Below are 19,944 nucleotides of genomic sequence, written 5' to 3'. Positions count from 1 at the left end.
GCTGTATTTGAAGTGAATCACAGATCAGAGGAACAAGTAATTATTTCAGGTATTACACAGTGATTCAGCCCTAGGAAACTCTTGCCTGAATGAGGAGTTGGGAGAGTTTTATAATTATTTTTTCCAGCACATTATTTTTACGGAAATATTTATAATTAATTGCATTTTTTTTAAAATTGTCTCCAATTAGATGTTTACCCAACTACTGTGAACACGGAGGAAAATGCTCACAGTCCTGGACCACCTTTTACTGTGATTGTAATGATACAGGATACATAGGAGCTACCTGTCACAACTGTAAGTAAACCCACACAGGCAGTGTCTTCTGCTATAGCTGGTATATCAAGGTGCACATAAACTAGAGAGGAGCTCTGTGAGAGAGGTCATATCTTATTATAGGATGTAGCATGTCCTGGCATGATTCGAACAGGTCAAGAATTGGACTGGAAAAGCGCAGAAATCTGTTTGCAAATATGCCTGTTTCTTGACAAATATTTTTGAGAAAACAAAACCAGATTATTTTAACTAATTGTCCACATTTCTTTTTCTCACACTATACATTGATTTGGAGAATCTTAAATTCATTTGTTACATATGCATCATAGACATATTGGTCATTAGATATTTAGTCGAAATTAGCTGGACTGAGATGGGTGATTTTGATCTGTGTTTGGCGCTGTATATCAATTTTGGTACCATGGGCTTTGTTTTTCGATTATCCGAAAGTTCATGTTGCAAAAACACAGTTGTCAACAGTTTATCATTTTGGAATTTTGCTGAACTGTTATTTAGGCTGCTACTATTAGCAAGGATAGAGTATCTGAAACAGTGGCAGCACATGAAGCATTCAGCTACTGAAATCCACTGCAAAAGGAATGTTAAGGTGTTTTAAAGGTTTACAAAAAAAAAAAAAAGACATCAAACAATAGAGGCACAGCCTGCTGGGAATTCTAGTGAAAAATAGAGAGAGAAAGGGGAAGCCAAAATAAAGCCTGTTAATACAGCTGACTAAAAGGGAAAACAGTCAGAAAATGAAGGTAAACTTCCTGTTCTATCACTGGGAATAAAGAGAAAAAAAGAGTGAGTAAGAATAACAATTCCAGGAACACAACTATAACCACACCAGGTGTTTGATGAGCACTTGGACCACAGATAGGAAGAGATTGGTGAGAGATGCATTTTTTCCCCTGTTAAGTGAAAAACAGAAGAGAAGAAAAGGTACTTTGTGGTTTGAAGCTGAGAATCTTGGCAATCGTGCTGCAATTCTGGACACTTTAATGGTTTGCTAATTAACGGTGAAGTCATTTGTGGTGTGAGGTCTGCAGCTGATGGGAGAGGCTGTTGAGAGGTCTATTCATAGATTTGTCACCTGAACTCTGCGTTGTAAGCATGAAGGAAGCTAAGGGTTTGATGCAGAAATCATGCCAAGCCAGATGAAGGATGGGAAGAAAAATGCTGAGTTTATAGTTTTGAAAAGAGGGTTTACTTTTTGTTCAATGTTTCTGTCATTCCAAAAAACATCACCCCTCTTAAGAACCTCACCCAGCGTACATGTAGTGATTGAGGCCATAGCAGAGTATTTACACCAGATGATGGTTGGTACAAAACTAGGTGGCCAAATCAGTTGGTGAGAAGATAGAGTCTCCTTGGGGAAGGAAGATACCTGTCCCTATTCACTGTCAAAGGCGATTAGGGACGCTAACCTCTAGGCTACATTGGCACTGTCGTATTAGCTCAGGGCCCGAGGCTCACTAAGTCTGTGCTGGCTCGGTGTGGCTTGTGTCTGAAGGAGACCATCTCACTACAGCAGAAGACTGGCTCGTAACTAGTTATTTAAGATTCTCTGATGTAAAAACTATTTTGAAAAGTTTCTCAGGAAGAGCTTGTGTTAAGACTTCCCAGCAGATCAAACTGTGCACACATGTGGCACCCAGCTATTCAGCTGCTCAGCATATTTACAACCATATTACCAGCAGCTAATTTGATTCTAGCTAGATCGTAGAGCCAGCTGCCCTGTAAGCCAAGCAATGCCGATCAACGGCAACGTTAATCTGGAGAAATGCATTCATGTGCTTGAAACGTGCGATGAAACCATTTTAAAGCCAGTGGGCAAACGCAGGCTGTTGATAAGAAACCTGCAGAACAAGAGACGTTATCACTTTCAGCTGATAGTGCTTGACGTACAGGAGTACCTTGTAGCAGGTGAATGAAAGCCGCAGATCTGATCACAGCATAACTCCAGAATATCCTCAATGTACAGGCAACTCTCCCAATCATGTAATTCAGTGTAGTTCTATCAAAGTAAAACATCTAATTTCTTAAGGTTTGAAACATTATCTCAACAGATTTTGATTTTTTACTAGAACACTGAGGCTGACAGGGCTGATATTGAACATTGAACTTGTACCACTTTGGAAAGGCTATTTCTTTATTAAATTGCCCTTCAGACACCCAAGTCCATGCAGCAACAGTGGAAAGATTTAACTGGTAATCTGCTGCAAGTCGAACTTAGTGTGAACAGTTTCAATGTCAGCTAGATTTCTTGTCTGGGTTGCGTCAATGTGTTTTTTGCCTCTTTTTTGTGTGGTGTTTGTAAAAGGTGGATGCCACTGATTGAACAACATAAAAAGACCCATTCCTTTCCATACATTCAGGATGAACTGCATGATGTGCTTTTGCAAACCAGAATTTATTGATTTATGTTTGACCAACTCAGACTGGGAGACTGTACCATTTTAAGAACTGAGATCTGAAGATACATTGTCCCTAACTTACTGTCATCATCTGTGAAGTGTTGAAATACATTTTGTGGTTGATACATAAGCAATCTTAATGATTTCTTCCAAATATTCATGGACTACACTGGATCTCTCTGTGAAGAGCAGCTAACAGTACAGACTATCCCTGCTCCATAGAGTTTGCAGTTAAGTTTCTGAGGGGGAAAAACACATTGGCACAGGTGCTGGAGTGCCAGAAAGTCTTCATCAGCATCATAGGTGGCAGTTTCAGTCTACCAGGTGTGTAATTATTGCTAGGCTTTCTTGTAGGCAAAAAGTCATGAGATAGAGTTTAAGAAGAGGGAGAAATTGAATGCTCACAGGCATGAAGGAGTGACATGCGAGAAAGCAATAATGTGTTTGTTTGAAAAACATAAGGCTGTGGCCAGAGGAGTTTGACATTTTTGACAGGGCAAATGCCAGAGTTATGACAGGTAGATAGGTTGGAGATATGCTGTGAAAAGCAAAGATGAATAGTTTGTATTTGATGCAACAGAGGGGAAGTAGACAGTGGCAGGGCAGAACACTAAGTTGATAGAAGACACAGCTTGGACAAAGTTTGCATGACCATGTCAGATCTGTGGAACAAGATTATGTCTGTTGTGACTAAAAATGGATATAGCTGAAATTTGAGACGTGTAGATGAAGCAAAAACGCGCATCTAAAGATGCACATAAAGAGTGAGCTGGGTCTAGACATGGCCTTAATATAGTCTTCTTAGAGGCAGTCAATTTTCTGCAAACCTCAGGTATCCTCCTACACACTCAAAAATCCCTTCTGATCCTGAAAGCTCCTAAACTGTCACAGGAGGTGTGGCAATCTGTCTCATCCAGATGAGGGTCCACTACTGAAAGATTGTGGGGTCATGTCCCATTAAATAGCTGTTCTGTGGCAGACAAGTTTCATGCTGAAGTCTCATCTGGTCCTGTTTGTGTTCTCCTTCTTCTCTGAACTTAGCTGTAAATACAAGTAAAATAGTGCTAAAACCCATTGGTGTTTTCTGGGTTTCAGTAACATATGGGAAGAGTCTAAATATTTTCTAAACAGGTTGTTTCTTTCTTGCAAAGCTTATTGCCTGATGCATAAATCTATTTCAGTGTTTAGTAACAGTTAATCCTCCTTCACAAGCTGCCACATGTGGAATATTAGCAATACCTTCTAAGTTTTTTTGGAGGTTTTTTGCTGGTTTTGGTTTTTTTGTGGTTTTTTTTTTTTTCTTCCAATGGGGAAAGAAGATTTGGATTTACCTCACCATTCCAGCTTCCAGTGCAATTCACATCCTCTTGCTGGCTAGTCACAGCACTGATTAGCAATTGTGTTTTCATTTCTGTACTGTCTGTAGCTGTGAAACTCCAAATCATATGCTAGTGCCTTGCTGTCACAAATGCATGTGGACGTGCAATTTGATGGGAAATGTAAAACTTGGGCTGACTGTCTCTGGGTACCCATTTCACTGCCCTCCCTTTGAGGCAACTAGGAGTCATGGAACAACCCTGTAGGATATTAAGCCAACAGTAGATGAGTTACATTTGCTCATGTGTGAGTTTTATTGTGCCTTAGTTTCTCCACCTCTGTTGGGAATAAGATCTAATTTGCAGGTATATTAGAAAGTGTGTGATCTATACCGTCTACCGAAATGGTATGGATTCTTTCCTTTGAAAGGGCTGTTTGCTTACTGCTCCTTGAGCTGCTCTGTAGCTAAGACAGTGCTTTGAGGATACAATCTTATTTTGAGTCTATAAAATGCATGGGTTTGCTTTTTGGTTTATCTTTTAAATGTGCTTCACACAGCTTGCATTTAAATAAGTTGGAAGATTAGCTCAGCTGAAGCCTTTTTAACAATGTATACTTTCCTCATTTCTGCAGTATGGTGGGTAGCCTACTGATTCATAGGTATTGGAGTAGTCTGATATAACCCAGATAGATAGGAGAGAATCCTTTACATAATCACGTGTGAACCATAGCAAAATAGATGTGTGCAAGCATGTGATGTTTGTTTTCTGTTCTCCGCTTTTAGATAGAAATACTGATTTACGTAGCTTGGGGAAAAGGCTTGGGTGGGATTCAGCTCGTCTCTTTTTTGCTGTCTGATACTGTGACATCTAATGTAAGATAGTGGTCTACTCTCTCTCTATATATATGTAACAGTGTGAGCTATTTTCAGAACTTGACTAATCTCACTGCGAGATAGGGTGTCCATGGTAAGTTCATGGCCCACCTCTGAAACATGTCAGTGTTTGTCATCTACAGAGGGAGACTGTCTTATCTTAGACGTACAGTAGGCAACTGAAGCTAGATCAGAATTATAGGTGGAGTGGGGAAGAGAGAGAGAAACAGAGGGAGAGGAATTACAGATGTATATATACAAAATATTTTAAATTGAAAGGTCATAGTTTAAAGCCCGCATAGTTATCTCTCTCATACTATTAATTCTCCTTATAATTATCATGTGATAGTGAAAGCAGTAGACCAGTGTAAAATGGCCCTGAGATACAGAATGTTATAACTTTATTGCAAGGTAATGATTAGTAATCTCCTCTTTCTATGAGTTATGTTAGTCCCTTAGAAAGCTTCATCTTCCCCTTCTGTATTTCTATTATTTTTATATATGATAATTTTCAGATGGCCTTTAGTCTTGGGTGTATTTTTTATTCCGGAGAGTGCTGAACGTTGATATAAAAGATAATGAGAAATATAAAATAATGGTTTTATTCTAGATGTTCTGGGGATGTCAACATGTCCCAAAGCTTTGCAAGGTGATAATTAACGTAATTTAATTCTGGATATTTGCTTTGGTGTGTGATCTATCTTGCACATACAGGCATGTGTCTTACTGGCCTAGGTAATTGCCAGAGGAAAGATCCATCCAGTAATGGAAATGTCATATAGTTGTTGATATGACATAAACTTAACATAACTTCAGGCTTTGAAAATGTATTTTTTAATATTGATATGCTTACTGCATATATCATTTTTTATCTGAAAAGCTTAATATAGCTTCAGCCAGATCATTAGCAGCACTGTAGCTGCATCTTAAAGTGTCAGCCATGGATTTGGCAATGGGGAGATGCGTATACAGTTTGCTGGCTGGGCAAATGAGGTTCAGAGTTTCAGTCTACCAGGTGTCTAACAGTGAGTCTGGTCATGTAATTTGCATGTCCTGAGTAGCCAATTTTCCTGTCTGAGATTCTTGGAACAGGCTTTCTCGAAGTGTATTTAGACACATTGGTGTTCCTTGACTAAACAAAACACTTTTAATATTCATAACAAGCCTTCAGTTCTGTACTTGGTGTTCCTGCATATTTTTGTTCACACCACACTTCTGGCATATGAATTTTCATTGTTTATTTTGTAATAAGCTACTGTGTTATTAATGCTTTCCCTTCAATTTGTGTATCTGTAAATTGTACATCTGCATTTCTCAGTGGTGTTCATTTAAAAAAAGTTTTTCCCTTCACCTGACGTTTCCTTATAAATAACACAGAGAATATTCCAGTTTGGGACTGCGCTGCAGAACAGAGCATGTAGGGGACTAACTCAATCCCTTTTGAAGCTTGCCTGTGTCAGATGTGACCAACACCACGGGGACTCCAATGCTTTCAAGAGCAGGGCTGAAATGCCCTGCTTTGCACAGTGTCCTCCAAGTCTTTGATTCCTCCTTTCCATCCAACACTGCTCTTAAAATGATATAGGTCTCCCTGACTGCTTTCTTGCAGCAGCAGGACTTGCAGGTCACCCTGCACCAGCCTGGGCAGGGGCTGCTGGGGTACGTGACTGACACAGCCGCTTCCAAACCTCTGCGGGGAAGCGACAGGGAAGGATGGGCTGACATGACCTTTCGTACCTCGACTGGGGGAGCCTTAGCTTGCATGGTAGGAAACTGTCTAATCCCCAGGCGTAATGGAGGGATCCCTCCTGTACATCCATTTAGGCGACATTGTGGTAAAAGTAATTTGAAAGCTATCTATGGAAATAATATATTCTTTATCAGATGAGTAAATACATATTTTAAAAAGGAAAAATAAGCCATCTGTCATCCAGGCACATCACAGCAGAGACTGCATTAGTCTGTCAACAGCAGAGCTGTCAAAATCCAGTTTTCGAGAGTACAGATTTCATTTTCTGGCATTTAAGACAATTGTATTATAAGGGTGAGATTGAGAATCGTTCCCAGAGTTCATTGCCTGTACTAATCCCTCTGCTGTTGGAATGAGAAGAGAAGAAGAAATTTTCTGTTGCATATTGCTATATTTGTTATTCAGAAAAAAATTCTTGATTGAACACTCATTACTTCAAGTCTGTAAGAACAAATCTGTCAGGCCTGAGGAATACAAGCAGAGGGTGAAACAGTCATCTCCAATCTCTGTCTCCGGGAGCTCTGAGTGTTTTGGTGAGAATGCTTAATTCGGTCTGTGTCAGCATTTGTGCATATCAATTTGCCCAAGGTCAGTCACAGAATCACAGAATGTTAGGGATTGGAAGGGACTTCAAAAGATCATCTAGTCCAATCCCCCTGCCTGAGCAGGACCACCTAGATCAGATCACACAAGAACGCATCCAGGCGAGTTTAAACATCTCCAGAGAAGGAGACTCCACAACCTCTCTGGGCAGCCTGTTCCAGTGTTCTGTTACTCTTACTGGGAAGAAGTTCTTCCTCATGTTTAAGTGGAACCTCCTATGTTCCAGCTTATATCCATTTCCCCTTGTCCTATCATTGGATGCCACTGAGAAGAGCCTGGCTCCATCCTCATGACAGTCACCCTTTACAAATTTATAAACATTAATGAGGTCCCCCCTCAGTCTCCTCTTCTCCAAGCTAAAGAGACCCAGCTCCCTCAGCCTTTCCTCATAAGGGAGATGCTCCACTCCCTTAATCATCTTTGTGGCCCTGCGCTGGACTCTCTCAAGCAGTTCCTTGTCCTTCTTGAACTGAGGGGCCCAGAACTGGACACAATATTCCACATGCAGCCTCACCAGGTCAGAGTAGTGGGGGAGGAGAACCTCTCCTGACCTACTAACCACACCTCTTCTAATACACCCCAGGATGCCATTGGCCTTCTTGGCCACAAGGGCACATTGCTGGCTCATGTTCATCCTGCTGTCCACCAGGACCCCCAGGTCCCTTTCGTCTGTGCTGTTCCCCAACAGTTCAGTCCCCAACCTGTGCTGGTACATGGGGTTGTTCTTACCCAGATGCAAGACTCTACACTTTCCCTTGTTGTATTTCATTGAATTTCTCCCCGCCCAACTCTCCAGCCTGTCCAGGTCTCTCTGAATGGCAGCACAGCCTTCAGGTGTGTCAGCCACTCCTCCCAGTTTAGCGTCATCAGCAAACTTGCTGACCATGCACTCTATTCCCTCATCCAAGTCATTGATGAATATGTTGAACAATACTGGTCCCAGTACCGACCCTTGAGGGACTCCACTGGATACAGGCCTCCAACTGGACTATGTCCCATTGACCACTACTCTCTGGCTTCTGTCCTTCAGCCAGTTCACAATCCACCTCACTACCTGATCATCCAGACCACACTTCCTCAGTTTAGCTGTGAGGATGCCGTGGGAGACTGTGTCAAATGCTTTACTGAAATCAAGATAGACCACATCCACTGCTCTACCATCATCCACCCACTGGGTGATGTCCTCATAAAAGGCTGTCAGTCCAGGGCTGGTTGCAGATCCCGATAGAATCCCCAGCTCTTACAGGCCTTTCCAGTCTAACCAGTACAGAAGTTTTCACCTCAGAATACAATAAGAATAATTATTGTAGGGGTTATTATTACTCTTTGCATCTAAGGTGCAAAGAATTACAAAGCAATGAAATGGGGCGCAGATTTTTCATGACTGTGCAATTGTTAGAGGTGGTAAAAGCAACATGCATCTTGCTGCTGCGTTTTATCTGGAGAGTGGACGGTGTCAGCACCTCCCAATGAAATCAAGAATTAAAGTTCTTTAGGTCTCTTTAATGCATTTTATTTATTGTATAAAATGTTATTTCCCACTAAGAAATAACAGCTGAAAATATCAGCTACTTTTATTAGGTTATGAGAATCCAATCTAGAAACAGCAATATTAAAGGATTCATTTTGGTAATCATAACTGGTAGAGCTCAAATTCTGAATCTCCAGCTCAGAGTGTTTGCAAGGAAATGCAGGTGATCAATTTTCCAAGTAATTGGAAGTACAGTAGGAACGAAATATTGGGAATTTTAAGATTTCCTTTTAATTAATTTTGTTTTTTGAGGAAAGTTATCTTCGTGTCTATTAAATTTGAAAAGGACAGAGTCCTCTGATATTAAAAAAAAAAAAAAAAGCAACCAGAAAAACTGATTTTGTTTTGGAGTTTATGCTCTTGGTTGTGTCTATGCCAGTAATGTACTGCTAGGTGGAGGGGGGAGAAGTTTACTTTGTCTGGTCTCCCAGTAGTAAAACTGAAGTCTGAGTATCACTGTAACCTTTGTGTTGAGTCCAACAGCCAACACTATTTTGAATATGGGAAAGGAGTGTGAATAACAAGTTCATTCATCCATTGAAGAGAGAGGGCTTTAAATATGTTCCTCCCTGGCGATTATTTGCAGAAGTTCAAGTCTTTGTACAAAGAACAGTCTTTTCTTATTTACTCTTTTTTTTTTTTTAGCCAAAATAGAACAGGAGGTGAAAAATGAAATTAAAGTTGTCTGAAAGAAGAGATTTTAGAAGATAGGAACATGGGGGCAAAGGAAACAGTTGTTAAGTACTCAGGAAACCTGGGGCGAGCTAAAGGCTGGGAGCTCCACAGTGCAACAGTAACCGTGCTTAGTGAAGGCTATGATGGAGACTGCAGGTGAACTGGTTAGGGCAAAAGTAAGATTGGAAGCCAAATGTCAATACAGTAACAGTGAAAAACTGAATAAAAGATGCTTTATTGGAAACGATGGAAGTTTGACCTTGCAAATGTTTGCACTCAGCCATGTTCTATTAAAGATTTCAGCTACAGCGGGGATACAATCTCTACTAGTTTAAGGACTGTAATTAAAACAGTTGGATTAACAGGTTCAAGATACTTCAGAGAGCTGAACAGTAAAGAAATTGCTCATATTTAAAACTTGTCAGGCTCTTGCGGCGTATTAAATCAAGGCTGAAGTTTCACTTGCAGAGCCAAGCTAAGAGGGACCCCAGCCCTGCCGGACCTGACTGCGGGGTGCAGAGAGCTACTGCGTGTGCTCGGCTGACCAGTCATAAGGGTCTTGGTGTAGGAATTAGAAAATGAAATTCTGTGGTTGATTTTACACAAAAGATGAAAATATGTTACTATAATGACATTAAAATCTCCTAATGCCTTTCTGGCATTGGAGTCTGAATCATGGATCTGTAGCTTGAACCTTGATCAACCAAAGTTCATATTTATAGTTTTGATAGGATGCTTCTTTAGAGATGTAGTATGTGTGGCTTGAAAAACTGTGAGATTTGTATGTGTTTCAGATCCATAATTTTGATTTTTGAGCTTATGAATCTTTATATTCCAGGAGATATGAGAGAATATATGGGTGAATTGGGTGATTTTGATTTGACTGAGGATAAAGTGTTTATTTTATAAATGCTGACCAAAGTTTGACAAACCATTTCCTAAGCACCTGAGAAGAGGAGAAGTGAGATCTAAAGGAAAAGTTGGCCATTTCAATCAGTGAGTAAAGCAGTTTTCAAAATGAATGCTCTGATGGGGTAAGTTGTTGATCTCAAAAGGTAGCTTAATTTCAGATACTTAAGGCTGAAAGAGATACCGGAGGGAGAAATTGGTTATATGTGTTTCACAGAGGATATAAGGGGCTGGGAGATAGATATCTTGAATTCTGTCAGTATTGTGCATACCTGAACACCATCAGCATGGCTCATCCATGTGTAGGGAAGAGCACATGTAGTACCTAAAGAAGCAGCTCTTGATATGAAGAGTGAGACTCTCAGGCTGCATCAGTTTCAGTAGCTAGCTCTGGGAGGATTTTAAATTTCTTTGTGAAACACAGCAGTAGCCTTTAAAAAAATTCCTTAAAGAGCACTGCAAAAATGTCAGCACAAGGTCCAATGTTATAGCTCGTAAGTGAATCTGGGAAGGGGAAAAAACAAAAACCAAAAAACCCAACAAGGCAATAAGAGACATCCATTCTCTTTGTGACCAAGTAAAACAGATATTTCTGATGTCCGGGTTCCCTTACTAAGTCTGGGACCTTGGAGTCAAGTTGTTTCTTGTTTTGTCTTCCTGGAATAGCCGCTGTTACCAGCAATAGCCCATCAGCCAAACTCTGCCCCTGTGACACCTTTTACACTTTGGGTTTTGCCTTGTGCTGTAGTTTACCCTCATGCTTTTACCTGCCACGCCTGACTATGAGGTCCAAGCCGTACTTGAAGGGGCATAGCATGGGTTCATGTGCACTGCTGACATCTCTTGCCGTCAAGCACTAGTGAAATGCAACCCTGTGAAGCAAACACCTGCATCCTGACTGCCTGCAGGAACTGCAGGGCTGTGCTGCATGGCAGTGCAGCTCCGTCCCAAAAAGGCCTGAGGACACGCAGAAGGGGCTGAAAATCATATACTATGATTTCAGTTGTTCTGTCTCGGTGAAACAAATGTTGCTGGAAACTATCATTTTATCTTTAATGGCTGATACAAGTCAAAATTAGTCTAAAAGCAGTATGGGAGGGTTAAAGAAGGAAAACTTGCTGCTTTGAGACAAAAGAAAACTTAGAGGTTTCATTTTTGAAATTATGTTTTCAAAAAGTGCTTCATTAAGCATTTTAATGAGAAAACAAGTTCTGCATGAGCAGCTTATAAAAAACATTATTTTTGTTGTTTTGGTTCCATTTTGGTGAACGTTTTAAAATTTGAAAACAAACTTGAAGGAGTGAAAGCATAAACACTATTAAAATGCTTCACAGAAAGGAATAAAATCACTATTTTTTGTTTGTGTTTCTGTTGTTATTTAAATTTAAAATAATGCTTGAAAATTTTGATGGGTTCTAAGCTGAACGAACTGATGAATACCTTTCCTTTATTAAAAAGCTATAATTACTGCAAACGTTGTTTGACATGAAAATGTATGCATTTGTCAACAGTTCCATAGTTGCACTTAGGACTTGCTTTTTGAAAGTGAGGCCCTATTACACGCATAATGGCTGGTGACTCTTTAATGACAACTACAGTAACGGTTTCCTACTGTTCTCAAAATGACCACATCTCTGTCTACATGAGAGAAGTCTGGCACAAAACAGAACATAAGTATGAAGGCAGTTTTCAAAGTTAAAGGCTCTGGGGTCTTAACAGTCACAGCTGACTGTTCATTCTGTGTTTTACTCTTGTATGATATTTCTGATTGCATAAAGAGAAGAATGACTTGTCTTTCTTTGAACCATAAAGACAGCTTCAAGTTGTCACTGGAGTAATAGGGCCTTTTTCAGCAAATGGAATTTTGTAACTTTATTCTGAAACGAGCAATCGACTCAGCCTGCAAAGATGTTGAGCAGAGCTTGGAATGGATAGTGCACTTGACATGTCTGTGGGGGCCTCTGTCAGTGACTGGAAAACAAATATCATTTTCTCCTTGATGCATTATTACAGCATAAAATAGCAACAGAGAGAACTAAAGCAATGGCCCATCCAGTCTAGAAGTATGCAGTACCAATGCTTATAATACAGACATGTGAAACTTCCAGCGTGCAACTACAAAATAAACTGTCCACCAAAACAACTTTCTCTAAGTCATGATAGTTAGAATATGTTTTATGTGCTAGAGCTTGAGGTTTATAGCCTTTTCCCACTTCTTCTGCTACTCCCTAGTATTTACTGCTGGAATTCTCATATATCCAAAAGGAAAACACACCAGGATGGATTTTCCTCTGGCAGACTTAACTGTAGTTTCACTGAAGCTTGTGCATCCTTTCGGATTTGTGCCAGTTGAACACCCCTAGCCTGTTTTCTAGCTCTGTACAGCCTTTTTTTTCCTCAAAGTTGCAGTGACAAAGGGGCCATCTAAAGGTAAGTAGATCATCTCTGTTTGCGTCTGCCCACTTTATTCATGGCAGAATCTTCACATCTTTCCTTACTAATTTGAAAAAAAGTATATCTGGGCTCCAGCCAAACTGACAGTCAAGAAGCAGCAAAACACTTAGTAAGAAAAAGTTCGTGATGAAGAAGGTTCCAGCTGTGCCAGTTCACTGACAACATAGTAGTTTTATCTCTGCCCCTTGCACATCCTGCGTCTTCAAAAATACTTAGCAAACAGTTCAGGGGAAACAATTGGCATATTCCCTAATGAGACAAGATAAAGTGTCCTGTAATGATGATGATAGCAAATTCACGAAGTGAACTGCAGTTTGAGAACTTTGCAAATTGATCAAACCATGATTCCTTGATTGCTTACTTAATTGCCTGTTACGGTCTTTCTCCTGACCCTCCGTATTCTAGTTGCTTTAGTCAGCACTTTGGCAGCTGAGAGACTCTCTGTTAGCCCCTGAGGTGTGAATAGTGGAAGAATAGGTTCTGGTTTGGGGATTTTATTTTATTTTGCATTTAATGTGTACTCTTGGCCAACTATCAGAGGGGGATTTAGCGATCCGGACTCCTGCAGTGCTTTCTACATCAGGCTGTGTTGGGTTTACAGGCTAATGACTGTCAGGAAGAAGCTTTCTTAATTCTGTTTATTATAGGATGGATACTAATTAAAGCACTCTCTCACCAGGTGCTGACTACCTTAAGCAGCTTCTTAACTCCAGGAAGGGTAACGCTGTGCATACTTAGCACTTAGTAATGTTCTGCCTGCTAAAGATATCTGGTCAGGAGAGAAACATAAAAAGGGGAAAGCATATTTCAGTGAATGGTACAAGCGATTAACTGGTGAGACTCTTAATTCATAGCCAGTTTTGGATCAGAGTCCCTAGAACTGTGATTCTATTTTGTTGGCAGAAGTGAAGAAATGTTCGAATTTCATTAAAATCTGAGAAGTGAACTATCTTACAGCACTCTTCAGAGTAGTAGTCAGAAAAGGCTGCTTCAGGTTGGCTATTTAAGTCTTTCTGAAATTTATTCCATTAGAGAAACTACTTTTAGGGAGTGAGAGGAAAGGAGGGATGGGAGCCCATGCGTGCACCACAGTGGGAACGTGGAACTATTCCTGCTGGTGCAGAGCAACTGCTGCCTTCTACAGGAGAGGCTCTGTGTTTCAGAGGGACTGTGTTTCAGAAGTGGTGAGGAAGTGCTCTTCCTGCAGTCAATCTGCAAACCTCCTTGAGTTCTTTCCAGATGAAAGGCATGGGGAACTTTGCATTTACAATCTTGACACAGCAGATATTACTCCATATCAAGTTTAACTGTACTGCTCTGCTGCCTGAGGTGTGAGGGGCTTGGAAAAAGATTGAAGTGGCTATTCAATAATGGGTTATTCACAAGTTCCCCTGAGTATCTCCCAATCTGTGTAAGATCAGTGTTTGCTGTATAATGATGTTTGAATGTGCAAATAGTAGCTAAATGTGCTCTTAAAATTAAGAGGTAAGAAAGAGGTAGATTTGGCCTCACAGCAACCAGAGATGATGTCCAAATAAATTTCTGTGTGTTCTGCTACTAGTAATACTCAAAAGCTTACTTAAAATTAGAGGTAATTCTGTTTGCTTGCATTTCCGTTACTGTGTCTTCCAAATAACTCTGTCTCATAGGAAGAAAAAATGAAGCCTTGATCTATCTGTTAAGTCAGTCTGTGTTTTTGTATTGTATTTGCTGCCAATTAGTTGAACAATCATAAGCTGTTACAGAGAATAACCTTGTCAGTATAATCAGGTAAGTGTTTAAGTAGGTGGAAAAAAAAAATCAATCCTCCTGTAATGAGATTTAAGGTTACTGTTGTTCAAAATCCAGGATCATGCATGTGGCTTTTGGATACCTCATAACTGCCTCTCTGTAGAGGTTTTCTCTTTGCCCCGTGTGAAGTTACAATATCTTGCCTGAAAACGTGCCTCAAATACAAGGAATTGCACTGTCCTGTGGGAGTTTTTCCTTCTGTTCTTGCTCTCAGTGACCTGCTGTGCTTGTTTTATTAACCACTTGGCATTTTTGTGGGCACTAATCCTCCAAAAGAAGAATATTGATAAGCAGAGGGGAAGAGCTGGTTGTATAAAAAAAAGATCTAAAGCATAAAATCATCACCCAGGATGGAGACCGTATCTGAGCTTGAGCTTTTCTGCTAAGGAGCAGCAGCATATTTTCACTTGTGCAGTAGATAGTGGGTAGGGCCTTAAAGTTACCTGTTGACAATATCCTTCAGGGAAGCTGAAGACTAACAAAAATACCTGTCTTCTGTAATGACAAGGCTTGAGTGCATGCCTAAGTAGTAAATCATGTACATATGTGTATGTTTGTTAAATATCATTATGTGGGTGTATATATGTATCGCTCCATAATTAGGTGATGGCATGTTTGAAAGTTCATATCCGTTTACTTAAGTATTTACATACTTTAATCCAAAATAAGACCATACTCATATCTTTAAAGCCAGAATAAATTAAGTTCAAGGAAGCCTAATTTTGAGGCATGGACTCAGGTCCAAGTGCAGTAAACTCTTTCATGTGCTAATGAGAAGTGAACCAACAGTTTATGTTATGGCAATTAATAAAGCAGCGCTCATGTACAAAATGGGTCTGTCCTGTTTTCTCCTCGTTTATGTGATACAATTTCTCTCTCTCTTTTTAAGCTATCTATGAACAATCTTGCGAGGCTTACCGACACCAAGGGAAGACGTCAGGTTTCTTCTACATCGATTCTGATGGAAGTGGACCACTTGGACCACTCCGGGTTTTTTGCAATATAACAGGTAATGACCTAATCTTTGCTTTGGTGCTTTATGTTGCCTCTAATGTTATTGGCATGTTTTTCGTTGTACTACTAAGAAAACCCCACAGTCATGGATGTCTCAGTAGTGGGAAAAAGAAGAGAACTGGTAGTAACTGAGGTTTGACATTGACTTATTTCCTTAAATAGTATCCATGTAAAAGTGATTTTTAAACTTTAAGTTTGAAGGACTCGCCTTGTACTGTGTCTAAGTGGTATTTATGATAGTATTTGCATCTTCTAAAGGGCACTGCTGATGTAGTTTCTATAATATCATAACTTTTAATGAGATGTGTGTTTTTTACTAAAGATGTGGAAACTTAGAATTCAAGCTTTCTTTTGTAACTGTGAATAGTATCTCTGCTTTACTAGAACATTAAATCTGAGAATATTTGTTTAAATCCTTGGACTGAGCTAGCTATAGACATTTCTGGTCTGACTTAAGCAGGAATACACCCCTTGTATGAGTGTGCTGCCTTTGATGTCCCAGAGGATAGAAACCCTGATTGTCCTGGATATCTGTATGGAGAAGACATGATCTTCTTAGGAGGAGGGACACCAAAGAGATGGGTAGTGGAGAAAGAGCCTGGCAAGATGACCTGTTGGTCGAGACCTCTCAACCTTACAGTTCTGTAATTTTAAATTAAAAAAGTGTTTCAAATGAATATACTTGTTTGGCAAATTCTCCCCTGAAGCGTGTCCTATTTTATCTATAGGACTGTCATGAGAGGATGTGAGAAAAGATTACATAACCCATATAGTGGACTGGGGTAGATGGTAGAGAGTCCTTTTTATTTTTGAAATGGAGAGGAAATCTCCTAGACTGCCTCTTGTTTGGCATTTTTGCTAGCTGGTGCAAATGTGCAGGCCAGGTGCAGATGAAAGAATATTTTATTATCCCTTCTAAATTGCTAATTCTGCTTGAGCTACTTTGCCACATATCACCTCCCCACTCCTGAAAACTAAGGACTCAGGATATTCATATTTTATTCCTTAATCTCCTTGTACTTAAAGTGTCTCAAATTAAATGTTAATTTTGATTTAATTGGGCAATCATTATGTTAATGCAATGCACACCAGTTAATTATTAAGTATGTTTTTATTCAGTGTAACAAATATTTAATAAGATGTATCTCCTTCACTGTTGTTGTATCTCATAAGAATTGAAACAGTTTCACCTTTCTGTCTGAATATCCTTCCTTGATCTCCATTATGGGAAATGTGCTAATTTTTGTTAGTTATCATATAAATATGTGTGATGACAACATTGTCAGTGCTTTTTATCTCTGCTGAAGTAGTAGGATTTTTGACAAACTCCTTGCAGAAAGCATCTGCTTTCCTGAAATAAATTTTATCTGGCAGAGATCCAGAAGGCATATACCTGATTTTCTCTCTATCTGTAATGAACTTGCTGACATTCTTATTTTATTTTGGTTATGAGAAAAGTGGAGGTGGGGAAAACTGACAGAACCTCCTAGCCTGGAAAACTTTCTATTTTTTTCCCCTAGATGTCCTTATTTGAGACAGAGGAAGGTCATTTGTCACAGGCATCTCTATTATTCCTTTTGCATAAAAGAGGACTGAGGTGCAGAAAGAAATTACTATTTTACTATGTCTGGAGAGTTTGAGATTCTATTGGATTATGCTTCTGTATCATCTAAATATGGTTTGGGTGCCTTAATCACTGGAGCTTCTCTTCTCTCTGGGAATCTACCTTAGTGTTAATGCTGATAAAAATTGTTTACAGGAATAGATTAAGTGCAAAGTACAGAAAAAAATAACTCAACTTTATGTACACAGGGATAGATTCTGAATTTGATACTCTTTTCAGGTGATGCTTCTGCATAGTTTTCTGAAAGTATCAATATTTGGGGAAAGTCAAAAAATGAAATTCTATGTATTAGGAACATACAAGGAACAGAGACAAAAAAAGTCAACGTTATTGTTCAGTGACATAAATCCATACACACCTGCTGTGAATGGAAAAATGTAGATGGTCAGAAGCATGAATCGCTTCTATGTATGGAGAATCTAAACAAATTAAAAAGATGGTGGAGGGAACTGTCACAGGAATGCACAAAGATTACGTGTGGCATAGAGAAAGCAAATAGGGATTAATTCTTTTTCATCACCTTGGAGCTAAGGGACAGTAAAATTTTAGGTAGCAGAATTTGGGGTTTTTTTTGTTTGTTTTCTTTTTCCGATGCAATGAATAATTCAACTTGAAACTTATTGCCACAGACATCAAGGAGGCCTGTGTATCAACAGAGGGAAAAAGCCCAGGCTGGAAAAGGCCTTCATCTTGTCTGATAGATTCAGAAGGTGCAATTAAACGTGAAGGTTTAGTTGCAGCTCCCAGCTCAGGCAGCTGTGAGGCAAAGATCACTGGAAAATAGGAAAAAGTTTCAGGAAAACCGTTTGCTTTCCTTTGATTCCCTGAGTATCTTTGTTCACCCTCAAAGGCAGAGGTGGGTTCCTGGGCTAAATGAAGCTTTGCTTTTACTCAGGCTAGCAGTTCTTTTTGTATACAGTTCAAGAAGAGGTAAACTTTTTATGCCCAAAATGTGTTCAGGCTGAAGAGTTTGGAAGTGAAATGGAAAATCTGTTGAAACGACTCATTTAGTACGTTTAAAAGTAAAGGTGCAGTGAGCTAATGACTTCTGGGAAATACAGTGCCTTGAATTTGTGAAGGATGAATTCGAAGAAGGAATCAGATAATCAGAAATGAGCAGCATCATTGCATTTAGAGGACAGTGGTGTTCTGTAATGTTCCTTTCCATTTGTTTATAATTCTTTCTAATTTTTATGTGTTTAATTGAACAGATAAGGATCTTGTTTGTAGCCAGTTATTAACCAGAGCAAATTAACATCTGCTTTCTCACATATTGATATCTGGTTATAGGCATTCCAATATGTGATGGGATAAGGGAAATATAAACGTTACAAGTTACTTCGTTGTGTCTATGGTCCTAGTGATTTCTCTGCAGCCTGTCAACTTTAACAGCCCACTGCTGAGTAAAATTCTGAAGAAAGCAGAAGATCGTGATTGTGTGTGTTGAAAGGGAATTGGACAGTCACACAAAGACAAAGAGGGAGTGAAAGAAGGAAGGGAAATTTTGCAGAGACAAAAGAGAGGGAAAAAAGTATTAAAAAATATAAAGCCAATTTTCAGCATGGCAAGAAATTTAACAGTCGAGTGTCACAGGATATCTGCTGATACCAGAGTGGATAAATGTATTTATTCATTGTCTGGAGAAGTGGCTGAAAAAGCAAGGTGACAAAAATTGTGGATGCATGCTATTATTTAAGTTGGTCAAGAAGAGGGAAGCGTATGTGAAGCACTTTAGAAGGATCTTATCTTGAAGGCTGTTTATTTCTAATAAAAGTAAAATATGTTGTTGAAATAGAAGATTGTCAGGAACAGTAATGTAGCTAATTAAAGGCATTGAAAGATGTCTGTACAAAAAGAGGTTTAAAAGTAAATAAGCCAGGGCTGTTTAGACTGGGAGGACTCAAAGTGAATGGGCCTTATTGAGAGAAGGGGGATGTTCATTTGCATTTTCTTACAATAGAGATAAATAGAGTTCAATGACAGTTAAACACAACAAACTAGGTTTTTTTTTCCAAGAAAAAGACAGCACCTTATTAACATAATGTTTTCTTCACCTTACATACCCATTACATATGCAAAACAAAGTCACTTTCACAGGGAAATTCATTGATTATAATAAACAATGAGCAACCCCACCAAATATGTGTTGGAGGGAAGAGAACCATACATATGCACCCGAATCATGATCATATGTAGGTGGATGCTATGAGAGGCACCATGAGGATTTGTGTGGGTCTGTGGAGGGATTATTAATTTGGGATGATTGTGTTCAGCACCAAGGGAACATAGCTAGTCTGTTTCCAGGGCTAGCTTCATGGGAATGTGAACTAGCTCTGCTTGCTTTACCTGGGTTCTCCCATCATCCATGCTTTACACCCATGCTCTTTGCATTAAGTGCACAGAGGACGTATCCTGTCATGCTTTGGGCTAATGAACAACCACCAGCGCTGGGAAAGAAGTTTTCCCTGTAGACTGATTGTTTGATAATTAGCCCAGTTGAATTGATCTTCACTTCCTACTGAAGTAACTGATAATTAATACAGAAAATGGCTAACGGACCCTCTGAACCTCTGGTCTGGCACTCTTTCTGACATTGTGAGGCTTTTTCTTTTTCTGTTGTTCCTTAGAAATCTATTGATCTGTCTTGAGTACTACTTAAATGCTAATAATCATATTCTCCAGTGCAAAGTTTATAGACATACGATCTAC

The 19,944-nt window shown here is 39.5% G+C and overlaps 1 protein-coding gene across 1 annotated transcript in view; it reads left to right on the top strand.

Annotated features, from left to right (window-relative positions):
* CNTNAP5 (contactin associated protein family member 5) overlaps positions 1-19,944 on the top strand; it is a 299,098-nt gene that overhangs the window by 184,252 nt on the left and 94,902 nt on the right. Inside the window, exons 11-13 of the mRNA XM_086616177.1 lie at positions 191-297; positions 15,487-15,606; positions 17,943-17,945. Of these exons, the coding sequence (XP_086472303.1) occupies positions 191-297; positions 15,487-15,606; positions 17,943-17,945 (230 nt within the window). The remainder of the gene's footprint in view (positions 1-190; positions 298-15,486; positions 15,607-17,942; positions 17,946-19,944) is intronic.

This window comes from Tauraco erythrolophus, chromosome 8 (assembly GCF_009769465.1).
Source record: "Tauraco erythrolophus isolate bTauEry1 chromosome 8, bTauEry1.pri, whole genome shotgun sequence".
NCBI lineage: Eukaryota > Metazoa > Chordata > Aves > Musophagiformes > Musophagidae > Tauraco > Tauraco erythrolophus.
This window is presented reverse-complemented; position numbering and strand designations above follow the sequence as displayed.